Source organism: Salarias fasciatus, chromosome 23 (assembly GCF_902148845.1).
Source record: "Salarias fasciatus chromosome 23, fSalaFa1.1, whole genome shotgun sequence".
NCBI classification, from domain to species: Eukaryota; Metazoa; Chordata; class Actinopteri; order Blenniiformes; family Blenniidae; genus Salarias; species Salarias fasciatus.
This window is the reverse complement of record NC_043766.1, coordinates 28,514,204-28,542,201: the sequence shown is the minus strand read 5'-3', so window position 1 is coordinate 28,542,201 and position 27,998 is coordinate 28,514,204. Positions and strand designations below refer to the sequence as shown.

General features: G+C 44.3%; 1 protein-coding gene across 1 annotated transcript; it reads right to left on the bottom strand.

The window, feature by feature from the left end:
* Positions 1-227: 227 nt before the first annotated feature.
* aspm (assembly factor for spindle microtubules) lies at positions 228-27,300 on the bottom strand. The gene is made up of 22 exons (XM_030083757.1): positions 26,335-27,300; positions 22,855-22,932; positions 22,599-22,742; positions 21,523-21,756; positions 21,083-21,150; positions 20,852-20,993; positions 19,834-19,964; positions 18,641-18,816; positions 17,116-17,261; positions 16,293-16,378; positions 15,992-16,204; positions 13,928-14,132; positions 12,861-13,009; positions 11,625-11,753; positions 6,788-11,356; positions 6,478-6,627; positions 6,207-6,398; positions 5,615-5,807; positions 5,206-5,360; positions 1,410-1,586; positions 1,172-1,326; positions 228-369 (listed from the first exon to the last, which is right to left on the bottom strand). Exons 1-22 carry the CDS (start codon positions 27,233-27,235, stop codon positions 270-272), a joined length of 8,493 nt encoding a protein of 2,830 aa, XP_029939617.1. The 5' UTR covers positions 27,236-27,300; the 3' UTR covers positions 228-269.
* Positions 27,301-27,998: the final 698 nt, after the last annotated feature.

Sequence of the window (27,998 nt, the reverse complement as noted above, 5' to 3'; positions counted from 1 at the left end):
GCCCACTCAGTCACAACCAGGAGACGAGCCATTCGGAGGCATCCACCAGATTATGCAAAAGGCACAACGAGATCACAGCAGCGCTCACGATCACTACCAGCTAGAGATATTCCGGTGTTCAGTGGCGATCCTCTTGAATACACAGCTTTCGAACATTAATTTTAAATGTATACAGTGACAAACAAATTCATTAAAAAACAAACAAACCTTTATTTCATCCATTAAAAACAGAAACACACATTTTCAATATTTACAATTGTTTTTTTCTCTCAGACTAAAATCAAAGCTTCGGCAATCAACCGTATTCCCTTAAAAGGGTCAGTGACATCGTGTTGCTTTTGTCTTCCAATAATCCAATCTGGGGTGAATCTGAGGAGAGAGAGAGAGAGAGAGAGAGAAAAAAGATTTGAATCAGTTTCTGGAAGCTTTCTGGCTTTAGGCTGAGTGATAAGGCCCCAAAATTTATATTTATATAAAAAAAATTCCCTCAAAGTGGCAATATACAATATAAACTCCATATATTTTTACCACAAATACAGTTGTGGGTCACAGTCAGTAACAAACTGCAACACAGACACTATTATTAACCACCAGCTGCATAAAGAAGAAAAAAAATGTGAGTTCTGCAGAAAAATTGAGGAAAAAAGTGGCATGTGTTACATAAATACATGTTTGGGGTTTAATCCAGCGGTGTCAAACTCATTTTAGTTCAAGGATAAACTGGAGGCGGTACAATGATACACATTTCCAAATGTTTCAGTACAACTGGCACACATTTTAAAACCATCGAACATTCTAAAATTCTCAAACGAATTGGAGCTATCAAATGCAATATGGGGAGAAGTCCCATCATGATATCTGTCATGTCCGTCAATATAATTTCTATCACGATATGAAACCAATCACTACTTTAGTCCATTTTAAATATTCCCTGGGGTTGCAATTGGCCGCTACTGTTCTTTGTGCCAACTTGGCACGGCTCTATTTCAGCCACCACATACGCCTGTCACTGCACGTACAAACACAATCTATTAAAAGGCTATCAATCATGTTTCACATGTCTCTCAATGGAAGGTTACTTTGCTATGAGTAATGCTATCATTTTGTTGTCCAGCGCTCATCTGGCTTCAACAGCATTGGTCATGCATATTACACGGACAAACGAACATACCTTGACCGAGGATTGGATCTGTGAGCAGTCGCGTTGTCTGAGGCCAACATTTTGCATTTGATGGGGGTTCTTTCTTTGTCCAACTTCTGTTTTCGCAGATAGAAGTGATAGATACTGCGGATCCTGTCCACAACTTTGGGCTGCTTCATGACCTCCTAAAGGTAAAAATGAGAATTTTGTCTTATTTCGATATTGACACCAGTCAGCATGTCACTGCTTTGCCGTGTGTGCTACTTACCTGAACATGGGCCTGGTCCTGCAGCAGAATGGCAAGAACGCAGCAGGTTTTAGTGAAAATGCTGCTGCCTTTTTCTGCCACTTTATCACCTGCCTTCTCTCGATATCTCTGCAGCATATCTACCAGTGTGTCCACCGAATTTTCCACAGAATACACCATGTCGATGGTCTTGTGGTACTGAAAAAAGAGAAAAACCAAAAGAGCTTGAGTCACGAGGCTTTCACATCTGCGGATTTCAGACAATTCTCTTGTGCTCTGTCATTGCTGGACAAGCAGCAGTCCCAGCTTCCCGGATGGTTGAGGGGACATTTGAGCACTGTGCATGCTGGGAAGGGCGGTCACCCTACTGCCAAGGTACATGGCTGCAGGAGAGCAAACATTATTAGGCGCTGCGACTAGATGCTCCTGCACTGTGTGCTACCGTGACAGGGCTCCGCTCCAGCAACACAATTGGCTCAGAAACAAAACGGCTCTTACAATCACTGGCAATCCGTCTCGTCTGTCAAAGATTGCATGGACGTAATCAATCAAAAAAAAAAAAAAAAATCAATCTATTAAACACGTTTAAAATGTCCATCGAGGAAGTTATATCACAATATATAGTTAGCTTTATCGTCAAGCTCTAGGTGGTTGTTAATGTCACAGTGGCATCCAGCCTTATGCAGTACAAGCATGTTATGAAAGCGTGCTCAACACACACTGCCCCCTGTACTCCACAGGTTCAAGATAAACATATTTCATGGCATATCGCGTATGATTAAGCATGGTGAAAGGCAGGGGGGAAGGCAGTTTCACACAAACTGCAGTGTGGGAACAGGAACTGTCAGTGAAGCAAGTTTGATTTTCAGGAGAAGATTTAGGAACAGAAAGTCTACAAAGTGGTCAGTCACAGGTTGAAAAGTCAATCTCACTTCCCTAAAACAAACATCTGACCAAGTCGCATCACCAAAATTGCTCGTGAATGTGACGCGCAGTAATGCAAGACAATTTTAAAATGGCACAAACAACTTGACCTCGTTCCACAGGAAGTGAATTCTTATTAGATCGAATTTGTTAACGCATCATTTGCTGTCCAGAAAAAATATGTGGCTTCAGCCATAACGTGAAGATCAAAAGCTTTACAGACGACTAAAACTATCCACAAGAAATCACTCATCCCCTCCACAATGACTGTCTTAAAGTGTTCTTTTAATTTATGATTAAGTTGTTTTTCTGTCGTTAGTGAAGAACAGATGATAATCTATCCATCCATCCATCCATCCAGATTAATTCAAACTGCATCAAAAACTATACTTTCCGTGGATTTATCCCACATTTCATACATAACCTTTAAAAAAAACTGTCTCCTTAGATTCGAAGAGCATGATGTACAGAAATGCAATTCATCGCATTTCATTGTTTAAATACATTTTTCACAATGTCAATGTGTACTAATGTTCTGAACCAGACAACAAAAGGTCTCCTGATGGCACGGATCTCCAAATGGGGGTAACCCCCGATGCACACTGGATGCGGTCCGGCTACGGAACGGCTCCGGTCCGGACACCGCAGCTAATCCGTAGTCATTAAAATCAATGCTGTGATGCACACCGGCTGCGGTCCGGCTGCGGTCCGGCTCCGGTCCAGCTGCGGAGCCTCTGTGGAGCTCCGGTCTCTTTCCGCAAAGATCCTATTTTTCTGCATGCCGGAGCCCTACCGCGTCAATCCAGACGGAAGCAAGTCGGGTGCCCGGAAGGAAACGGGATACGTGTTCCAAAATAAGTCACTTCAAAATAAAATCTGTCATGTTTTTGCCTTAATATTCTATTTTTTTACTTATTCTGGTAGAATACAGAACAAACAATGTAATGTAGCCATTATACGCATTAGAAGAATGAACCGTTTTGTACTTTGTCACTGCTGAGAAGCCAAATGACTCCAAAATGGCTCAAAACAGCTCTGTGACCGGAGCAGCTCCGTGTTGCCAGATTGGGCGGGTTTGTTCCAAATCAAGCGTCTTTTTTGAACACGTTGGACGGGTTGATGAACTGATTATGTGTTTATGACGTGTTTATTATCATATAAATACGGTTTTAACGTGCATTTTCATCCGAGACGGCGGTTTGGGCTGCTTTCTATTGAGTAAAACGGGTTTCAAATTGTCTACGGGGGATAACGACAGATCTGCCAACCTCCTCCGGCTTGACTGCAGAGACACCGCAGGTGGTGTGAATCACAGTGCTGCGGTGTACCGGGCCGGAGCCAGACCGGTGCCGTTCCGTAGCCGGACCGCATCCAGTGTGCATGAGGGGTAAATGCTTCATTGATGGAAAAACTTTATAGTGAAAGTAGGGCTGCTGATTGCTCAATGGACTTTTGAGCTGGCAACACTGATTGTTGATTCATCTATCAATACCATTTTTTTTTTTTTTTTTTTTTTTTAGTCAATTAGTCATGATTACCTTCTTTTTTTTCCCAAGCACCCGTTCTCTGTGGTATCTGATGATACAGCAACTTCAGGGTGTCAGCATTTAAGGTTTTGGTTCATGGCTGCAGTGCTATGATGGGATGAAATTGGAGTTTCACAGTTTGTATCCAGCCCATCTAAACCCATCGGTCACGGACCAGAGTGGGCTCATGGAGTGGGCAGTGTCACATGTTTACAGTAAATAGTGACATGACTAGAGCTGAATTCCTGGTTGCACCTTGAGAAGAGGATGACTGCCACAAATCTCCAAATGAAAAGAGCGGTAAATTATGTTGACACCAAAATAATTCAACATTTGTCAGCACATGATTTCTAACATTTCTAAAAATGATATATAAGTTTAAAATTAACACAATTAGTTTGGTGTGTGCACAGAATCATTAAATATGTTAGTGGTCACTGTAGTGAGTGTTAGGATAGAATGTTGTACGTATGCATAAACATGCCTGTATTTATAAATATCAAATTAGATTGGATTGAATTTTCTACCCTTGTCCTTCTTTTGGATTCACACTGAGGGAAGTTCTTGATAGGCTGGTTAAGATCATCGAAGGGGCCACTGTGAGGAACCTCTAAGATCAAACACCAAAGGGGTCCCTCTGAGGAGCCTCTAAGATCACTCAGACATCAGTAGATCCACTCTGAGTTTGAGAACCCTGTTTTAGAGGTTCCTCAGATGTTGGAGGGCTGCAGCTCTGCATGTTTTCCATGTCGACCTCCTTCAATACAGCTGAGAGTAATGAATGGCTTGTTATCAGGCTTCCTGCTGAACTTTCAGGAAGTTCAGCAGGAAGGAACTTTGAGGAGTCTTTCCACTTTGTAACCTCAATGTTTGAGAACATAACATGCAAAAATTTCTGTTAATGTTCCAATAAATGTGTGAACGTTTTTTCATCAAAGCACTGTTAACAGATTTTGATTAATTAAATAAGACTTATATTTGCATACAAGGCTTCATACTTGAAAATTGCAACTTCACTGATGCCAAATGGAGACTTTTGACACCTTAAATTGAAATTACCAATCACATATTCCACTGGTCACAACTGAGATCGGTCAAAAAATTGTTTTCACATATTTTTCTACAACTTGGGGGGGGAAAAAAAAAAAAAAAAAAAAAAAGGGAAAAAAATGCAAAAGGGTTACCCGAGACACACTATTTGATGTTCTCAGTTCTGGAAAAAAGGTGGGCTTAATGGGTTAAGGTGTTTGGCAGGTTTATTTTCAGTAAAATGTTCCCAAACAGCGACTCATCCTTGCAGCCCTAACCAACTGTGCTCGATCATGCCACTTCACAAAGCGGACAGCTGCTCTGAGCATGTACGATACCTTGGACAGGTTGAGGAGGACCTGGATGGAGAGGGCGATGACCTCCATGCTGGCGACGCTCCTGTTGCAGTTGCGGATCAGTGTGAAGATGACTTGGGTGACTCCGCTGCCTAAAAGCTGCTGGCAGCACTCTGGGGACAGCCTGGTGGTGATCTCTGTGCAGTTAGACACAAACGTGTGAAAACAGCATACAAACCCACATTAACATACATAAAACTTAACGCACCCACTGACACTGCAGCTTCTGGAATGCTTGACTGAAATTCTCAAATAATTTACAGAGAACATTTATTCTTTCAGCACCACATAGATACAACATGTGTGGGTTGAAAGGTAGGGCTAGACGGCACTAGTTAGTCATCGTGTTTAAGTCCAACAGCAAAAAGACATTGGACGCGAGAAGTCTCACCCAGGTTTTTCAGTGCCTCCAGGATGTAAGAGAAGTACTTGTAATGAAGGAGGTGGTCAAGGGCAAGCAATGTCTTGTTGATGAGCTTGTCCTCCTCTTTGGCTGTGGCTGTTATTTGACGCAAGCGGTGCCTCAATGCCACCAACTTCGGGTTGTCGCTCTGTCTCCGCGAACGGTGTCCTCTCCACAAAGCCTGGATAGACGAATGATGAATTAAGAATAAATAAACCACCATGACGCCTATCGTCGGACGTTTTCCAAGCTGCAATTCTTTATCCAGCTGTTGGGAACACCGTTAAGATCTAAATATGCTGCCTGCACCCATGTAAATTGCAAGATGAGTTTCAAACGTTTGCCTGGTTACAAACTGATCCAGTGGATTGCAAGGCACATTGCTAGTTTCATGTGGAACATTTAGAATCAGCTGAAGGATCCTATTAATATTAAAAAAAAAAAAAAAAAAAAAGTTCTAGTAAACATAACAGACTATAATAGAACAAGGATCAAAGGATATGAACCCCTCTGATCTCTGGACAAGAAGTTTAAAACTACTGATCATTCAATGGTAAAGTCTGGCCTGTGACTGTTGCACCTGTGCTTTGATGATGCCCTGCTGCGCCCTCTTCTGGCGCCTGACGAGGAGGAATCTCCGGACGGCTTGCTGGATGACAATCGCAGCCTTCCGACGACGAGCCAGCCAGCTCCTGACAGCTCTCTGGACTTTAACCACATTCCCTCTGTCTTCCAGAAAACGTTTTCTTTGCTGTCTTGATCTCACCCATCGCTAGGGAAAGACAATGGGCTGCTTTAAACAAACAACGCATGTTGGCAGCGATGGATTTTTGGGCTTGTAACTGACATACCTGTATGACGACAACATAATGAACCTGTTTTTTCGCCGACTTCAGAGCCCAGTGGGCCCTCAGAGCACGTTGGATCTTCATGGCACAGAGATGGTGGAAGACTGCTGATGTAAAACGGAGCCTCCTCTCAGCCTGGGCGGCCTCCAGTTCCTGAATCAGATTGCAGTTCATTTACAAAAAGGCCAACATTTCTTTAACCAGCACAACATACACTTTCAAGTGAATCTTCATTCTCTTCAAGAGTAAATGAAAAATAAGACTATAGTGGAAATATTTCACAACCTTCAACTTTGAGAAATGTTGCCCTTACCTGCCGTTTTGTGATCCAGGCTCGCCAGTGCTTCTGAAGTGTGATGGCAGCGTTCCTCTTTCGAATGTAGCTGGTCCTCTCTACTCTGCTGAGCAGCACTGTCCTGAACATTTGCTGCAGCTTCACAACGGCCTTTATCTTTCTCTGGAATGCACGGCGCTCCACTGAGCCCTTCCAGCAAGACTGAATCACAAGTGCTGCTTGGTTTTGTCGTCTGATGTCTGTCTTGACATGCCAGCCTCTGAAAGCTGCTTGAAGGACAGTGACTGATCGTTTCAGTTCCAGAAACTTTTCTCTTTGTTGCCGTGCAAGAGTGTAGGAGCGGTAGTGTCTCTGGATGATGATGGCTGACAGGCGCATGGTCCGAAATCTGACGACTTCTCTGTGCCTTCTGAATGCAGACTGAATGACAGTGGCAGCGTGATGCTGGCAGGCTACCTCCTTTCTGACCAGCTGTCCTCTGTACACCGACTGCAGGATGACGACTGCTCTGAGGGTTTGCTCAAACACTGTTCTCTGTTTCTTCATTGCCACATTGGCCCGGTACCTGCGCTGCACAGCAAGAACGGAGGACTTCAGTCGGCGGTAGCGCTCACGTTCACAGAAGGCCCTGTGAGCTCTCTGGATAACTGTGGCAGCCTGATGTCTTTGCTTGAGCTTCTGCCTGGTCTTCATTGCACGGAAGGCAGCTTGTAGGACGATAGCGGCGTTTCTCTTGGCGCTCAGGGAGTGCATGTCTGCCCTCATCTGTTTGTTAGCTCTGTAACGTGCTTGCAGTACAGTGGAAGCCCAGCGGAGTCTCGTGTAGTTTCTCCTCTGTTGGAACTTTCTGAAGTTAGACTGAATTGTTACAGCTGCCGTCTGCATGATACGTAGCTGCTTCCTCACTCTGAATCCTCTATAGGCCGCCTGCAAACACACAACTGCTCTGAGCTTTGTCAAATAGTCAAGGCGCTGTGTTTTTGCCAGCGTTACCGCTCGGTACCAACGCTGGCAGACCAAAGCTGCTGCTTTGACGGCGAGGAATCGCCTTCTTTCTCTGATGGTCACAAACTTTCTTTGGATGAGTGTGGCGGCCCGGTGCATCTCTGCCACCTTCCTCCTGACCAGATGGCCACGGTACACTGCCTGGATGACAACAGCAGCACATTTCATTGCCATGTATGTCTGAATCTGCCTGTCCTTCAGCACCTTGGCCCTGTAGCGGTCCTGAATGATCATGGCAGCACATTTTAGCGCTCGGTAAGCTGTATGCACTCTGTACATCCTGAACTGAGCTTGGATTACTGTGGCGGCATTGTGCCTCTTCCTCTGGTTTTGCCGAACTCTGTAACCCCTGAATGCAGCTTGTATCTTTACTGCAGACTGCTTCAGTTCAGTGAATTTCTTTTGTTGTGCCCTGCAGAGCTGAAGGGCTCTGTATCGTCTCTGGATGATGACGGCTGCATGCTGGAGGAGGAGAAATTTCTTCTTGCAAAGGAACATCCTCACTGAAGACTGAATGACAGTCGCTGCCTGCTGCCGTCTCCTGAGCTCTGCCCTGACTCTCATGCTTCTAAACGCAGCTTGGAGAATAAGGCACGCTGATTTCTTCTGCAGGTAAGTATTCCTAATCTTTCTTCCAGTCACAAAGGCTCTGTAATGCTGCTGAAGGACTGCAGCTGCTGATTTCATGGATCTGAACTCCAGCTGTGCTCTCTGTTGTTGAGTGTAGGAGCGGTAGTGTCTCTGGATGATGATGGCTGACAGGCGCATGGTCTGAAATCTGACGACTTCTCTGTGCCTTCTGAATGCAGACTGAATGACAGTGGCAGCGTGATGCTGGCAGGCTACCTCCTTTCTGACCAGCTGTCCTCTGTACACCGACTGCAGGATGACGACTGCTCTGAGGGTTTGCTCAAACACTGTTCTCTGTTTCTTCATTGCCACATTGGCCCGGTACCTGCGCTGCACAGCAAGAACGGAGGACTTCAGTCGGCGGTAGCGCTCACGTTCACAGAAGGCCCTGTGAGCTCTCTGGATAACTGTGGCAGCCTGATGTCTTTGCTTGAGCTTCTGCCTGGTCTTCATTGCACGGAAGGCAGCTTGTAGGACGATAGCGGCGTTTCTCTTGGCGCTCAGGGAGTGCATGTCTGCCCTCATCTGTTTGTTAGCTCTGTAACGTGCTTGCAGTACAGTGGAAGCCCAGCGGAGTCTCGTGTAGTTTCTCCTCTGTTGGAACTTTCTGAAGTGAGACTGAATTGTTACAGCTGCCGTCTGCATGATACGTAGCTGCTTCCTCACTCTGAATCCTCTATAGGCCGCCTGCAAACACACAACTGCTCTGAGCTTTGTCAAATAGTCAAGGCGCTGTGTTTTTGCCAGCGTTACTGCTCGGTACCAACGCTGGCATACCAAAGCTGCTGCTTTGACAGCGAGGAATCGCCTTCTTTCTCTGATGGTCACAAACTTTCTTTGGATGAGTGTGGCGGCCCGGTGCATCTCTGCCACCTTCCTCCTGACCAGATGGCCACGGTACACTGCCTGGATGACAACAGCAGCACATTTCATTGCCTTGTATGTCTGAATCTCCCTGTCCTTCAGCACCTTGGCCCTGTAGCGGTCCTGAATGATCATGGCAGCACATTTTAGCGCTCGGTAAGCTGTATGCACTCTGTACATCCTGAACTGAGCTTGGATTACTGTGGCGGCATTGTGCCTCTTCCTCTGGTTTTGCCGAACTCTGTAACCCCTGAATGCAGCTTGTATCTTTACTGCAGACTGCTTCAGTTCAGTGAATTTCTTTTGTTGTGCCCTGCAGAGCTGAAGGGCTCTGTATCGTCTCTGGATGATGACGGCTGCATGCTGGAGGAGGAGAAACTTCTTCTTGCAAAGGAACATCCTCACTGAAGACTGAATGACAGTCGCTGCCTGGTGCCGTCTCCTGAGCTCTGCCCTGACTCTCATGCTTCTGAACGCAGCTTGGAGAATAAGGCACGCTGATTTCTTCTGCAGGTAAGCATTCCTAATCTTTCTTCCAGTCACAAAGGCTCTGTAATGCTGCTGAAGGACTGCAGCTGCTGATTTCATGGATCTGAACTCCAGCTGTGCTCTCTGTTGTTGAGTGTAGGAGCGGTAGTGTCTCTGGATGATGATGGCTGACAGGCGCATGGTCTGAAATCTGACGACTTCTCTGTGCCTTCTGAATGCAGACTGAATGACAGTGGCAGCGTGATGCTGGCAGGCTACCTCCTTTCTGACCAGCTGTCCTCTGTACACCGACTGCAGGATGACGACTGCTCTGAGGGTTTGCTCAAACACTGTTCTCTGTTTCTTCATTGCCACATTGGCCCGGTACCTGCGCTGCACAGCAAGAACGGAGGACTTCAGTCGGCGGTAGCGCTCACGTTCACAGAAGGCCCTGTGAGCTCTCTGGATAACTGTGGCAGCCTGATGTCTTTGCTTGAGCTTCTGCCTGGTCTTCATTGCACGGAAGGCAGCTTGTAGGACGATAGCGGCGTTTCTCTTGGCACTCAGGGAGTGCATGTCTGCCCTCATCTGTTTGTTAGCTCTGTAACGTGCTTGCAGTACAGTGGAAGCCCAGCGGAGTCTCGTGTAGTTTCTCCTCTGTTGGAACTTTCTGAAGTGAGACTGAATTGTTACAGCTGCCGTCTGCATGATACGTAGCTGCTTCCTCACTCTGAATCCTCTATAGGCCGCCTGCAAACACACAACTGCTCTGAGCTTTGTCAAATAGTCAAGGCGCTGTGTTTTTGCCAGCGTTACCGCTCGGTACCAACGCTGGCAGACCAAAGCTGCTGCTTTGACGGCGAGAAATCGCCTTCTTTCTCTGATGGTCACAAACTTTCTTTGGATGAGTGTGGCGGCCCGGTGCATCTCTGCCACCTTCCTCCTGACCAGATGGCCACGGTACACTGCCTGGATGACAACAGCAGCACATTTCATTGCCATGTATGTCTGAATCTGCCTTTCCTTCAGCACCTTGGCCCTGTAGCGGTCCTGAATGATCATGGCAGCACATTTTAGCGCTCGGTAAGCTGTATGCACTCTGTACATCCTGAACTGAGCTTGGATTACTGTGGCGGCATTGTGCCTCTTCCTCTGGTTTTGCCGAACTCTGTAACCCCTGAATGCAGCTTGTATCTTTACTGCAGACTGCTTCAGTTCAGTGAATTTCTTTTGTTGTGCCCTGCAGAGCTGAAGGGCTCTGTATCGGCTCTGGATGATAACGGCTGCATGCTGGAGGAGGAGAAACTTCTTCTTGCAAAGGAACATCCTCACTGAAGACTGAATGACAGTCGCTGCCTGGTGCCGTCTCCTGAGCTCTGCCCTGACTCTCATGCCTCTAAGTGCAGCGTAAGACCTAAAAGCTGCCTGGATTATCTTTGCTGCTTCATGTTGTACAGTGCGAAGCTGAGCCTCTCTCTCCAGCCTCATCCGGTTGCGGGCTGCATAACCCCTCCACACCGACTGTATCATGACAGCAGCTCGACTCTGTCTCTCAGCTCTGCGTCTCCACATAAAGCTCCTCACCAGCTGCTGGATCTTCACTGCTGCATCGTTTCTCTCCTGCATACATAAAACGTTTCAAAATTATAAAAGAATTGTAACTACATGGCTCTTCTATGTTATATTAATGTTATCAAATCTCCTTTCTGTGCCATTCCTCTACTGTCCCAGTGTTGGTGGTGCCTCAGAAAGGTCTTTCACATTATTTCAATAAACATTCAAGTTTTATAAGTTTTGATAGTCATAGTTGTGATGCTGGACAGAATAAGTTCAAGAAAACAAACAAACAAACAAACAAACAAATAAAATAAAATCCAGTGCGTCTGACCTTGTAGAGCTGCAATTCCTGCTTGAGTCTGTATTTCCGCCAGGCACTCTGAATGACTCGAGCTGCTCTGCTTTCTTTACGCAGGTCGAGCAGACGAGAGCACAGGAAGGACACGTAGGATATCACAACCTGGAAGTAAATGATGAATGAAAATGGAGTCACTCTGAGGGTCTCAGCACCAGTCTCCAGATGTCTTTTTTTCTTATTAACATTGTTAGATATATGAGAAGCTTAAACCCACCGGAGAGGTTCACCTTTGTCTGCACTGTGACAACATTTTAGCCACCTCTGAATTTTTTACTTGCATGATAGACATAAACCACTGTTCAATTGGAGACAGTCATGAGATTACAAGGCACATATCCTTAGTGGGTGCTTCAAAATGTTCTGAGATTTCAAACAAAAAGGCCAGTTAATCAAACTCATCTTCAGCACAGATATATTGTTACCAATGAGATATGAAAGCATTAAAGAAACAATGATGCTAGCTGGGTAAAGAAAACCAAAACATTGCAGTAAAATCATTTTCATGTGCTAATGGCCTCAGGATTGACATTTAAATCTGCACTTATGGTTTAGTACAGTTCTATAGAACATTTAAAAACCTTGTGGGGAAATTGGAATCAGCCTTGTACCGTTCTTACTCTTGCTTTACATGAAAGCCGAAATTATTTAACTTATTTAGCTTGTTTACGTTTGTATTCTATATGGTCTCTGCATTGCTCAAAGCTGCTGTCTTGGCCATACTTCCATTGAAAAAGAGATCAGTGTCTCAATGGGACTGACCTGTTAAATAAAGGCTACTGGAAATAAAGTTATGATATTGAATATAAACAATGAAATCCTGCTTCCTCTGCATTCAGACAAAAAAAGTCCACAGTAGCCTTGCTCACTTTGCAGTGGGAATCAGTTCAATGCATCATTAAAATGGACTCAGATCACATCAAGAACCTCTTACCTCAGTCACATGGCAGCAATCAGAAGTCTTTAAATGATACTGTTTCAATCCGAGTACCAGGTATGGTATAAAGTAGTAAAAAAACATAAAAAGTCGTTTCTGGTTTCGTTAATGACAATGGCTAAAGTGAACTCTTCTGGAGAGGAAATCGAATTCTAAATGTGTCATCTATTTCATGCGCCGAGCAGAGGGAGAGTTATTGGAGGAAAAAGCGACCTGTAAATCCAACTTTCTTCAGATTCATTCCAAAAGAGAAGAAACCTTGAATGTGAGCCCACCTTCTCGTTCGGGATCGTGTTGGACATGTCAGCTGGGTTTATCATGGCTGGAACACCTCCCAGGTAAGCCACAGCGGTGTTGAATGTCCTGAAGTTGTTCTTCTCGTTTTTCAGCAGTTTGTCAAACTCCAGCAACCAAGACTCTCTGCCTGTTGACAAAAAAACAACCCAAAGATTGCTATTCCAGGTGAGGAATGTCTCCACAGTCCATTCTTAACAGCTCCAACGTTTATAAAGCACATAAAAAAAAAAAAAAACACATAGAAAGACCGTTTATCTCTTCAGTTGTCATTAAAAATATCGATGGCCTTTCATGTCTTGAATTCACTTGCTCAACAGTCTACGATGTAAAACTCAAAGTTTGTGAATTAAAGCTAGGGTTGGCGATCTTGGAAAACTAGCATGTAGCACGAATGTAGCATCTCCCAAGGCTCCGCCCAGCTCCCACCCCATTGGAGGAGCTCCGTTGGGAGCGGAGACGCAGAGACGTTCGCGCGCGCAGTGCGCGAAGCACTTCCGCGTCCAGTGCGTTCCTGGCGTAACCTGTCCTCAGCGCTTCGTTTCTTCGTTTTTCTTTATTTGAACTATGCCGAGTATGGCGCACTCACCGGTAAGTAAAGCCCCAAACATTCTTCTCCGCCATTCTGCAACAACGCTCCGTCCTTCTACGCGCGCACTGAATCAGGGTCAGTGCACGCCACTGACATGTACGCGCAGGGGGCAGGTTGAACGGCGAAGGGATTTGATTGGTTTAAAAAAAGGTGTCCCGTCAAGACGATTGGTTGTTGTTTTTCCCGTTTTACTCCTGCTGTAGATAGCGGATATTTTCCAAACTACTTTAAGAACACGCTATGAATTGTTTCACATCGGGTCATAAAGATCATTTTAACCAGTATTTAAAAAAATGTATCTCATTCAAATCGCCAACCCTCGCTTTAATAGCAAAAAAAAAAAAAAAAAAAAAAGAAGAAGAATAGGAGTTCGAAACATAACTTTGGATATTTCCTTTGCTGACAACAAAACAGTTGTGGTTCGTCAAAATATTCTTTTAAAAAGCTGTCATATACCTGTATGGCCGTTCAGGAGAGAGTCCGCGGAGGTGTCAGGGTCACTAGCAGAGAGGTCCAGCTCGAGGTAGCCCCGCTGCGAGCACTCGACAGTCTGTGTTGTGCTGTGGCTTACAGCTGCTGCTGGCAGGAGACCGGGGTGGTAGTGATGGATGAGGTAGCAGAGGACGCGTCCGTCCGAGAATGCCACAGTAAAGTTGTCCACCTGCACAGACCAGGATCAAATGTCACTTGTTGGGTCCTGACAGGAGAACTGCTTCAGACTCATGGCTTTTAACTCGACCATAAAAATCAAGTTGTTCTTGTGATGAGTGAATTTTGTCACCATCAGGTCCACAGTGAGTGGATGAGGTGGATGGTGGTTTCTTTCAAGTGTAATTAGCACTGCATAAAAGAAAAAAGAAAAAAAGGGCCTTGTTTACATGTTGTTTGAGTGAAAAGGGAAAATGTTCATTGTGTCCTGGGTGCCCGTTCACTCGAGAGTGCTGTGAGCCACTGGAAGCTTGACTTTCTGCAAGTGATTCCTGAGGTGGAACTATTCAAAAATGCTCTCTCTGTTGACATAGGGGAAAATGTAACTGTTTGGAGAAGCCCTGACTCTGTCTTGATACAGACAGAGAAAAACTTTTCTGGTCTGGCCTGGTCAGACTGGTGCTTCAGAAGAAAACGCAACATGCAACGCAATCTGTAATGCAATCTGTAATGCAATCTGTAGTCAATTTTTAACTGGAATTTCAGAGAAAAACCGGGTAATGACAATACCCTGTTTAAAGGGCAACTCCGGTTTTTTGACACCTGGACCTTATTTATAGGTGTGTGCATGCTCATATACTCACTCAGACAAACATTGTGCAGCTCAGAGTCCTTCAGAAGTTATTTAGATCCAAACGATGTAGCCGCACTAGTGGGGGTGCCACAGCAATGGAGCGTTAGCGCGGGACATAATCTATGCAAAGTCGCTCATTTCGACTGTATTTTTCCTCCATCGCCGCTGGGTTGCCTTTCGGTCGGAAGGGGGGCCTCCGGCGGTGTCCCGCGGCCTGGCTCGGAGCGCGCATCCGCCGGGCGGCAGAGATCTGGATTCTCCCGGCGAGGAGAGAGCTCCTGCCGTCGCGCGTCCCGCGGCCGGCGTGGAGCGCGCATCCGCCGGGAAGCGGAGATACGCTTCCTCCCGGCGAGGAGAGAGCTCCGGCCGCGGCGCGGCGGGCCGTCGCGCGTCCCGCGGCCGGCGTGGAGCGTGCATCCGCCGGGGAGCAGAGATACGCTTCCTCCCGGCGAGGAGAGAGCACCGGCCTCGGCGCGGCGGGCTGGCCGCGGGACCGCGCATCTGCCGGGGAGCGGAGATACGCATCCTCCCGGCGAGGAGAGACATCCAGCGGCCGCGTGTGAGCCTTGCATCTTCGCGGGTGTCCGGAGCCTCCGTGGAGCAGCTGAGGGCCGTTTTCCAACTCGGCCCCTGGAAGTCAGACGCCGGGGCACCGTGACAGCCGAGGCCGACTCAAAGTGCCTTTCTGCTGGGGAGAGGAGCGCCGCAACGTTCCCATCCGAGCTAATTGTGGCTAAGTTAGCGAAAACTGTCAGCTCTTCAGGTGACCCACCTGAAGACGGTAGACGAGCTGACTTTATGATAACACTGGCGATGGATGAAGAAATACAGCCGAAATGAGCGACTTTGCAGAGATTATGTCCAGCGCTAACGCTCCATTGCTGTGGCAGCCCCGCTAGTGCGGCTACATCGTTTGGATCTAAATAACTTCTGAAGGACTCCGAGCTGCACGATGTTTGTCTATGTATATGAGCATGCACACACCTATAAATAAGGTCCAGGTGTCAAAAAACCGGAGTTGCCCTTTAACACCTCCACGTTGAAGTGCTGAAGAGCTCAATTCTCAACTGCTATACGTGTGGACCAGAGGTTGTGGTTAGCTGCAAAAAGCGCTTTTACATTGCTGAAACTGTGAAAATAGCATGCCAAATATATGGGATGGTGTTAAACTTCTGAGTGCTGAGGATGTCCAATAAAACTCACTGGGCTCTGAGGCTCACAGCAGGTTTGAGGCTTACCTTCAGCTTGTAGAAGTCACATACAGCTCGAACCCAGTCCATGAGCAGCACCATCTTTCTGCTGTCGTGTTTGAATGATGCAGTTTCCTCAGCAGGACCCGGTTCAGGCCTCTGATCAGCTCTCAGAGACACCAACCTCTGTTTGGTCCTGAAGGTGTCCTTCAGGAAGCAGATTTCCTCCCTGAGCTCATCTTCATTCAAAATCACCTCCAGCTACAAAGAATTTCCAAAAAGAATTAATCATTTTCACCCAATTTCAAAAGTTCAGGGTCAGTTGTGAGAGAAATCGTGGGATACACACATGAAACGCAAGGAGGATTTTCCACAGGAGTCCCAGGGTCTTTTCCCTGTGCCCATCCACAATGTCTCTGGCGTCGATGGTGGAGCCTAGGGGTGACAAAAAAAAAAAAAAAAAAAAAAAAAATCAATTAACTATGTAAAAAAAACCTGTAACTTATGAGTCAGATTTGTCATTAAATTTAAAAAGTAGTCTGCTTGTCTGTGTTTTCATATCACTGACTTGCAAAAAAAGCCAGTAAACTTTGAATGAAACATCAGCAACAGCGGAAGAAAATCAGAATAAAGTGAAAGAATTCGGAGCAGCCAGAGGGAAACCGTGTGATCTTGAAAACTCCTGCCAAGTCACGAGAGATATAGCGATCTATCCATACAAACGTGAAAAAATAAATTGGTGAAGGTTAAAAAAAAAAAAAAAAATTAAAAAAATTTTTTTTTTAAAAACTGTACTGCAATGCAACCAGCAGGGGGCACAGTCTACCATTGCCTGTTGTTTATGAGCATAGACCAGGGCTACTTAAATCCTGCCCTCAAGGGCTGGTGTCCTGCATGCTTGAGGTCTCTCCTGGATTCAAAAAATCTCAATAAATTTTGATATCTTTATCAACCTTCATGAACCGCTTACTGCAATCAGAAGCAATGTGACAACCCCTGGTAAAGTTAGGAGCTGTCCATATAAACCTTAACATGAAAACATAAAAACTTGTATCATGGACATTTTATCATAAATCGCAATGAAGCATGAGCCTGGTGAAGCTCTACATCCCTACAAGTCACACATATTCAATCAGACATTATATCTAAACGAATCGTTATTCATCCGCTACCGTGATCATCCTTGAGGTCGACGCCTTTGCTTTTCAGTGCCTGCAGAGCGATGTCGACGTTGTGCACTTTCTGCAGGCGGCTGATGGCCGGCATACGTAGCTTCTCCGACAAACTCCAGTCCTGCAGGAAGAGCTCCATCACACGCCTGGAAGCAAAAAAAACAGTTAAGGGAAGGTTTCCAAGTACTGTTTGGAGATTGTTTTTTTCTATTGCCAATATTTCCCGTGTGTCACTACACGTAAACAAATTGTACTCTTCCTTTAAAAAATTGGTATCGGTGCATCTCTGTTATCTATAATAACTGTTGTGCTTTTCTCCATTCATAGTTGAGATACATTAGCAAGTAGATAAAGGTTAGTAATGATACTTGTAGTTGTGCTTGCAAAAACTGGTGTCAGTGCATCCTTATATACAGTATAAGCTTTATTACTTTTAAGGGTAAACTATAGATTATGTTGGACTCATCAACAAATCTTAAGTGTATTTACTAAATTTTGATATCTTTAAACTGCTTAGACATTTTCCCCTTCCTAAATGTTCAGTTGTTTCCATCATTTTTGCCATTTTGCACCTTCATCACATTCATCACACCTGCATTGGTATTTGAAGCACAAAACAGTATCAATCACTTATGTGCTCGTGTTACACACCATTTTATTTTCGTGTGCCTGCTAACGTTGCCGCCTCGAACTGTGATAAAAGTTTTTCTTGTAAGATGTTCTTGTTGTGCAACAAAATTAAAATAAGGTCAAAATATCCATTTAAACAAAATTCAATGTCAATAGAGCTTAAGCACAGGATGCAGCTTCAGAGACCTGCACTGAAGTGACACTTGGTAAGCATGTCTGATAGCTCGAATTTCCTCTGCCATCGATTGAGAGTACCTTCCGAATCAAGTACCTACTACAGTACACACGTGACTAATGCTAGTTGCCAACTTTGTTGTATGGTGAGTATTTAAGGATGCAGTGAATCGCCTCCAAATAGAAATGTAACAATATGAAAATTTCAGATCATAGTTATTACAGCCAAATTTTTCACGTTATCATTATCACTGTATTTTTGAAATGTACTTCTACAAACACTAAAATCATTTAACTAAGTTCTTTTTTTTAATGATCAGCAAGACTCTTGATAGTTTAATTAGTCTACAGGACATCCTACACGACGTTTCAGATGGAAAACCTTTCCCTGTTTGCAGGGTTGGTCATACGTGATGCTCGGAGCTACTGAAAAAGCAACTTCTTTCATTGCCATTCAAAATGGCTTCCAAGGTGGAACTTTCTAAAAATGGTCCCACTCCATCGCAATACTTTTATAGTTCAGAATCCCTCATAATAGCAGTCCTACTTCATACGTCTGTGTATTTGCGTACTAGTCATCGTTACTGTTTATAGAATATTGCTCTATTCCTTGTGTGTGTGATTTCATTACAAAAACCAAATAACTGCACCAACTTGTGGCCCAACACGAAAATGACATCATTTTCAGCATTTGTGTAAAAGAACATGATGTCTCACTCACACTAGACGAACGCCGCATCTCAAATCAACTGCCAGGTTTTTCACGGCAAAGTTGAACTCGTCCAGGGGCTTCTGGGAATGGGAGACAGGTAAGCCAAGGTAGCTCAGGTGACGAGGGAGTATCCCTTCTCCGCTCAAGAAGTCTCTGGAGAAGGCCAGCAGCAGGTCTTTACTGGTCTGCAAGAGAGCCAAACAGGTTGAAATTAAAACAAAAGCGGTAGGAACACAGGGAGATCTAACGAAGAACAGCTTTGTTGGTCCTGGTTCTGATTATTCCATCAATTCAACTGGTATTGTAACCATAAATCCTGGAACTGGCTCTTTGGTTGTCAGCCCTCATCTTCCTCAACTAGAGGAGCAAGTGCTAGTGTCAATAAATGGATGCATCGTGGCGTCCTTCACAGCGCTTATATGCGATAACCCACCACAGGCGTTTCTCATGTGGCTGTGTATTGTTGGCACAAGTAAAACGCCATATGTAAATGCACAACATTTCTTGTTTGGTTATTTATTTTTCTTAAGTTTGGTTTATTTTCCAAACCTAATGCGCGAGAGGTTCACGGCCGCACACGCTGCTCACTGAGGACAGTAACTGCAGAATGGGACGTGCACACGCCCGAGTCTCTAAAACAACAGAAAAAGTAGCTCCATCTATTGCTTGTTGCTTTCTGCAAAAAAAAAAAAAAAAAAAATTGCCGAGATGATTTGGAAAGTTGCCAGATTTAGAGAGAAACTCGCCAAGTTGGTAACACTGCCGGTGTGTGATTTTTATCATCAAAGCAATTTACAACAAAAATAATACAATGCATCAAAAGTTACGTTTTTGGCATTGACGATAAAATTACATCAACTAACCAGCACATTTGACACCCTTGCTTTGCTGGGTGATTTTATCACCGGATCGCTACATAGAAGTGTATTATAATAAAGCATTGAAATTTTTTTTTTTAAGTACCACAGCCACAACTCTCCATTGGGCTTTTATTAAAAAAACAGTCATTCAATCACAACTACCAGTTTGTTGTGCTGTATGTTTTGCTCTTTTAACTTTGAAACCAAATCAATGGGCATGAACTCACAAAGACGTGGAAATATTGGAGAGAAATTCCTTTGATGATAATATTTATATCTGCCGTTACTTTTTTTTTTCTCCTCCAGGGAAAATTCTGTGAAATTAGGAGAACTCTGGCATACCTTGAACTCTGCGTCTTGACAGAACAGACAGGGATTATGTTCTATAAGGCGGGACTCCTTTGCTTTGTCAAGAAAGCAGACTAAGAGAAGCAGCTTCTTCAAAGTAAAGCGAGACAACGCCTCCTCGTGACCTGGAAAGACAGGAAGAGATGATCAGCAAAAATTTGCAGCAGGCAGACTTATGTTTGTTTGCCTGTTCCTCTCTTATCCTTTACTCTATCACCTAACCCCAACAGAGCAGCAGAAAATCTCCACTTCAGACTCTGGTTTTGCAGGTTTCTTCTGGTTCTTCATGTAAAAATGTTAGTTTTTCTCTCTTAAAGTACCTTGGGAGGAGTGTACTGTATTTGTGGTTATAGAAATACAATTAAATTGAACTTATATTACAGCCCTCCCATCCTTTGTGTCTCACAAAGACTGGCAGTTGTTTGGTGCATAGAATAAAGACAATGACTCCCAAATTGGGGTCTGAGCCCCCCCAATGTCAGGGGGGTTACAAGAGATCACAGTGGGGACATGCCGCTTCGTCTTCTTTGAGGTTGCCAAGATAACATTTTTCATGTTAAACGTGTTACAGTCGTAACAAACGTAAAAGAGCACACCTACTGAGACACCCAAGAGATGTGACCTTTTAAAAACATCACAACAGAACACAATGGTTCAAACAGATGCTCATTTTTCAGAATAAAAAGCTGTAATGACTCACTTAAATCTTATGGTATATAGGCGTCTGTGGGTGGTAGTCATGGAGTTCCAGGAAAAAATTACGCACTGGGCTTATATAGAGCTTTTCCAGACACCCAAAGACACTTTACAAATGCAATATTCATTCATTCAATACCCCGTGGTGGTCAGTGATGTAAGTAGCCACAGCGACCCTGGGATTCTGGCTGCCATTCCCAACCCCAAAAATGCACAGTCATGATTATTCCAGTAATTTCAATATGTCCATGATCACATGCCTCCAGTTCAATAACTCATTACAAGAATCATATTTCTGGTTGAATTCCTTAATTACCGTTTTTGAACAAGTTTGACACACTGGAGTGTCTGAATTTTGCCGCTATGTCCGGGTTCCAGAGCAGCCGCTGGAGAATGAAGGTGGCGAGACCAAGTGTATCACTGTTGCTCTGTAGTGGGATCAACTCCCCGTAGATCGTCTATGGACAGAGAGCATTGTTAAGGTGAAGAAACTCACAAATGCAGATCAGAAAGGCAGCAGCGGGGAAGCATGAGCCCATCAGAATACCTCCAATCCAATCCGGAGCCACAGTGGATTGTAGGAGAGCAGCCAGTTGAGGACTTTTTTTCGTTCTCCTGAAATTTGATGAAGACACAAAAACTTTTAAAGGGGACATATTATGCTATTTTTCAGTCACAGAAGCCAAAAAAAAACATAGTATTTAAGTTTGTTCGCCCCAAATTCATCCTCTGTTCGGAGTTTCAGGGGTCTATAAAGTCGCTCTGACGAGCCCTCCTCAGAGCAGGCTGTCTCTGAGCCTGCTTCCCGGTAAACTCAAACTTGACCATCCCAGCTTCAGTTTCATTTTCACAAAATGTGGTGTAGCAAGACAGGGAGGAAACAGACGATTTTCTAATTTGAACGTCATAATGAGGCTACGGCAACACATACTTCTATAAGAACTCAGGTTATAACTCCGAACTCAGTTTATAGCACGCAGCTCGTACCAATGTCTTTCCAGAGGTGGCGATCGACACGAACACGTAGCCGGCCAGCCTCCACCTCCACCTCCAGCCTCTGGATGGCTTTCACCATTGGCTCGGACATGAAGATCTGGCAGGCGGAGCGACGAAGGTGGTTCAGCTTCCGCCGGGCCGTGTACGTGCTGAATGACATGTCCTCTTTAGTAGGAGCTTCAAGCAGGTTCACTTTGGCGGCCATTGCAAGACAAACTGCAGCATCTAGGAATACATACAAAAAGTAATAATTTATACCAGGGAAGCATGATAACTTAGCATCATCGTGATGTCAACATTCACATATGGATTTAAGAAAAAAAAAAAAAAAAGAAAAAAGAAAGACCGACAGTCAGGTAACATTACTGAAGATTTCACAGTTAAATGCCATGCAGCGCAACTTTAAAGACAAGAAGAAGGTGGAAAGATGGCTCAATCGAACAAGATGACCACGTATAGTCAAACACAGTCAAAATAAACAACATAATAATTTTTTTTTGGATTATAAAATGAACGGTCATTCCTTAATAGTCTATCAGGGTTTCCACTGTTGTAGTGACAGTAAAGGTCCATTACCAAGACCACCAAGTGTTGACACGATACACCATTTCCCTCATTAGTATGAAGAGAATTAACAATACGCAGGATTACCGATTTCCGAAATCAAGAAATTTAAAGCGGTTTACGTTATACAAAAAGTGCAGTCATCATGAATGTTATTTTGACATTCCTCCCCCCGTCCCACATCACAACCATGTGAAAATTATGGAGATACTTCTATATTTTAGGGGGGCATTGCTAATTTTCAACTTAGGGTTGGGAAAACAACATGGCTTTCGCAGCATGACCCTTGAGCCCTATTGGCTCCCTGGAATGCCTTAATGTGACTGCCCACAACATCTTAGAATAGGATGGGAAAATGCAAAAAAAATAAGTTACTCCAAACAATGAATAAAGGATGCAATCTTCTTTCTTCTCTTTCCCAACGGTCACTAAGTAGGACCACATCAGATGTGCACATGCATAGCTTGGAAAGTACACAGAAAGGCTAACTGAAATAAGAATACCTTTATTGACTTCAGTGTTGACTTTGAAATCATCAGGTGTCAGCACATAGTTGAACCAAAATGTGAAACCTCTCTCCTGCTTCTCCATCCACCTCTCATCAAAAAACATGTTCGAGGCAAAAGGCATGGGGTGTCGCGGTAAAGCTGCAAGGGAAGAGAGAGGGAAAAAACAAACAAACCACCATGAAGATAAGCAAAGGGAAAAAAAGATGCTGTTAAATATTTTGCTGGTGTACAGTTAACACAGTTAATATACCCGTCTTCACAGGCTTGATGAATGTCAGCTTCGACTGAGCCACCGCGACCACTCTTGACCTTCCCACTGGTCTGGCACCTGAACAAACGAAGAAGAAAGGGAAGAAAAAAAAAACAAAAAAAAAAAACGAAACAAAACATATACATCAAAATCTATAAATTGGTGAACACAGATGAATTGCCAGCCATGTAAATGCAGGATATGTTTTAAGCTCAACATAAGCATCATTTGCTGTGATAGTAGCTCGAGAGGCCCGGACCGGGTCTGAAAAGGCGCCAAGTATTAAGATTTGCATTTGTAAAGGATCTCCAATACAACCCAGTGAGTATTTACATAATGTCATGCATCAGCTAATCAGATAATTAAATAAATACAAACTGAACTCAGAAAATGAATAATAAAAATACCTGAGAATCACCATCACCCAAGATATACAAATTATACAAAATAAACTGTGACCACATAAATGAGAGGATCCAGAAACATATAACAAAATGATCAGCATGATTAGATTTCACTTCGATAATCAAGAGAGTGAGGACGAATTTACTGCCAAGGTTACTGTATCTTTTCCTATCACTACCCAGCAAGATTCTGGATTCTCAGCTCAGAGTCTGGACTAGGATGATTTCCAGGCTTGTCTGGGCAGGAGCACAGCCAAGGATAAAATTTATGACACTTCAAATTGATAAGGAACATGGTGGTCTAGCACTGCCCAACTTTAAAAAATACTATTACGCTACACAAATGCAATATATTGTCTGTTGGTGTTCTCCTGAGTATCAGGCCAGATGGAAGCATATTGAACTGAATATAGGCCAGTTTCCTCCCCAGACTCAGCTAAGTGGGAAAGACTGTACAGATCAAGAGAGGACAAACAACATCATCCAAAATACCTGAAACACAAGGAATGACACTGTTAAAGGGGCTGTATCATGCTTTTTTAGCTAGTCCAAACCCTAGAAATGGCATTAACATGGTAATAGTTAGGGGTGGGACGAGACACAATTTTCACGGGACGAGATGTCTCGCGAGATCCACGAGATCGAGGGGGGGTGCTGAGGTGTGGGGGGTTTGGTGCTGAGGTGTGGGGGGCAGCGCGGTACTCACATGCAGCGTCGGAGCATGGAGTGTCGGGTCGGAGTGCCCCTTGTCCGGCCACGGCGCCCTCCGCTCTACACTGCGCCCGAGGCGGCCGCCTCGTTCGCCTATTCCCATTCAAACCGCGGCGCACAGACGACGCCATGACTACATTTGCACTTCATGCCACTAGGTGCGCTGTTTGCATGTTCAACCTTATTTTACACAGACACCACAGAGGAAGAAGGGCGCCGCAGCCGCTGCAGGCTCTCTCTGCATGCTGTTAGAAAGAGAGTGTGAGCCGGCAAGACGTGGTAAAATGTGCATTGATGTGATGCACCGTTTTTTCAATAAAAGAGAAGAACTGAACGATCGTTTCCGCACATTTCCTTTACGTCGTATCAACTAAACTGTATCACAAGTAGTTTGTGTACTCAAAAGACCAAGATTCTTTGCGGATAGAACATGCGCAGAACAGTATTTCATGTCCCTTTCGACCGGGTTTTTAAATATGAATATGAGCATATTCAGGGTTTTGCACGTGTTTATATGGCCGTGCGCCATGTAATGTATCCGTCAATATTCCAGTTAATAAAGAGTTTTTGCCTTATATAAACATACTTAATCTCGCGGCATTGCGATCTCGCGAGATCTCGTCCCATCCCTAGTAATAGTTTATTTTTGGCGCTAAGGAAAAGTCATTTTGTGTGAAATAAAAGATTTTCTGGGGCTAATTCTGAAACCCGGAAGAGAAAACGCTCCGTTTCACTGAAAATCCCGCCTCTCCCCCTGTGGACTTTGACTGACAGCGAACTTCAGCCAATCAGCGCTTTAAAACAAATACGCTAGCTAGCTTTAGCTCTTTAGCTTTAGCTTCTCCACACGCAAAAACGTATTTTCCTGTGAGAAACTCACCAAGCGCAGACCCTTCAGACTCTTGCTCTTGCTTGACTGTTGCTTTCAGACGATGGTTAAAGTTTATGTCCGCAATCAGAGTTAGAAAAAAGCGGCAACGCTGATTGCCGAGGGCCTGCGGGAGGGGGGCTCAGGGGAGCCATCTTCACAGTGTGACATCAATGTGGGAAAACAGAGCGTTTTCACGGGTGCGGGAGGGGCTGCCTCTCTGAGCAGCACAAACACTATGAAAGCTTAAACACGCAGGCACGAAGGAAAAAAAGGCTTTGGGGGTGTTTTAGGTGAGTACATAACTATATAACAAGGTTAAAATATACAAAAAGTGAATTTTGCATGATACAGCCCCTTTAGAAGATATAAATTGGAACGAGAAATAAAACTGTTGACATGGCCCTCTCAAACCTCCACGTTTACACCTAGTCAGTCAGATATACAAGATGGAGGGAAAACTCAAGAGAGAATTTAACTTGGAGAACAGAGACTTATTTCAACATTTACATTTAAGACATTTTTTATGATATATATATTAAACAAGGAATCTCAGCAGAAGGTAATTAGTTACTTGATGTGTTGACAGCAGCATATAGTCACAACCCAGTGAAGATGGTCTCTGAACTGTATAAGAGCCTACAAAAGCAGAACAGAACAACCTCACTATAAGTTAAACTACAGTGGGAACAGGAGCCGAGCATCCACTTGTCAGAGACTGATTGGTATGCCATGTGCAAAACACAACGGGGAGAGAAGCAAAAATCTAAAGTCCAAAAATCAAACAAAGTGGGAGTCCAAGGTATACTAAGGAGCCAAATCCAAAAACCCAGAGGTGCCAACGCAGAGGGCAGAAAAGCAGGAGCAAAGCCAAAACACAGGACACATACACTGCAGATATTACATGGAGACAAGACGATCAAACAGAACTCAGACAGCTCCCTATGAACCCAAAGCTCCAGCTGACTGCAGTCACACACTGAGGCACAGGTGAGCCACATCATGCCACATTGGGATGTCAATGACGTCTTTCCACACTTGTATGTTTCCTAAAATCCTTGAATGTTCCAGACAAATTAACTCTAAAATATTAAGGCCCATTCCATTAAACATTGCATAGTTTGGTCAACTGATTACCAACATTTGTTTTGTTTTGTTTTTTCACCACCCTTATGAATTACTATGTAGTATAACTGCTGGGGTTTACAGTGCAGCTCCCAAATGCCGATGTGCAGCCTAAAATGGAACAAATGACTACAACTGAGAAATGGTTTATCCTGAAGGAATAATGGTACCAAGAAAATAGAAAAAAAAGAAGCAGCTAGAATTACAGAATACGACTTCAATTACTGTGACATTATCCCTTGAAATTAGTATTATGAGAAATGCACTTAGCCTTTATATGATGAAAGACATCAATTTATTGCCAATTTCTTTACAAAATTACCACATAATGTCAATTTACATGAACTTCATGAGAGGGGCAAGTTGACTTACCTGCTTTTTTCTGTTGTGGTGTTACCCCTCTCTTCTCCGGACACGTTCGTGGCGTCACACCTCTCCTCTCCGGACCCGTTCGTGGCGTCACACCTCTCCTCTCCGGACCCGTTCGTGGCGTCACACCTCTCCTCTCCGGACCCGTTCGTGGCATCTCCAGCAAAGTTGTCCTGAACATTTTCCCAGTATTCCGATCACTGCTGTGGTGCTCCTCACTCTTCCTCTTCTTGGTATTTAACCTCGCATGAAATGGTGACAAGTCCTCTTTGACCGAGCAACACTCTGAGACAGTAGCTGTCTGTTGTTGGATTTGTAAGTCCAAAAACATTGTGTACTGCAGAGGAGAAGATGAACTAAGAGGCAAAGGGATGGGAGAGGGAGCCGGGGATAAAGAGAGGCCAAAAGGAGCACTGGGCGATTCGACAGGAGCAGAAATTGACTTTCGCTCTGGAGTCAAGCTGGAGGGTGAAGCCTGTGGAACCTGTTGACCGTCACATGAGGTTGATCCTGAAGTTGAGTCAATAACAGGGAGGCTGGGGGTGCCTACTTGAGGAGAGTTTGCTCCACTGCTGCTGAATGACAGTTCTAGAGTTTTGTCCAAGAGTCTCCTTCGCGACTTCTTCACTCTCCTTTCACTCAGACTGTTAGCCTCTACTTCCACTGGTGCTCTGCCTTTGGTCACAGTGGCAGAGGTAAAATGCACCTTCATGTTTTTTGGCTTGGCCTCTGACCCAAGACCCATTTGGCTGACAAAGAAAGTCAGTCTTTGTTCATTGACATTAATCAACTGGGGGCTGTTAGGTAAGCCATGGTTTTGACTGTCTGACTCCAATGACTCAGAGATGACACAGCTGGAGCTGGAAAACAGATCAGACTCGATAGCTAACAGAGCTTCGTTCATAGAGGGAACCTGGATTTCAGTTGTCTCTCTGCTCAGTTTGGACAAAAGCAATGTTTCACTCTGGACAGAAAGTATCTGGTTTGTCAACTTCTCATATGTCCCGAGTGGCACTGGTGTCTTGTTAGGCATTGTAGAAACACCATTATTTTTGGAGTTTCTTCCAGGTATGTTAGCCCTGGCAGCTACATTTCCAGAGTTCTGGGGCTTCTCAGTCGGGCAAAGAACAGAAGGCGGTACCCCTGGTTTCCTGTGTCTTCGTCCTATTTTGCCACTCTCGCTTCCATTTTTTAGTTTGTTCCACAGGCTCCTCTGAAACACACACACACACAACTTTAAAATTACCAGATTGTTCGCACAAGGGATGATCTTATATAAACTATTGTTTTGATAATTTTACAGTGGATTGAAAAAAAGAAGGAAGTCACAGAAAATACTCCAGTCCAAATTTAGTAATCTTTATCATTTTTCCCCAACACTGCCCACAAAACATTTTTGAGTCTGCTTTTACTAAATCAAAACAGAGGTGAAATACGAAATGGAAAAGTGAAATTCACTTTTCCATTTCAAATATTTGACTGACCAATAAAATATTTTGATTTTTCCTTGATTTCCTTGATTGACCGAGGCACATTATGCCATTCTGTACTGATTTCCATTGAGTCCAAACATTGCTGGAAAAAGGATTTCATAAACATTTACCTTTTTCTTGTGGAGAGCTTCGGCAGTCCCCAGCAGAACAGCCTGGTACTTGCGGGGGCCACTG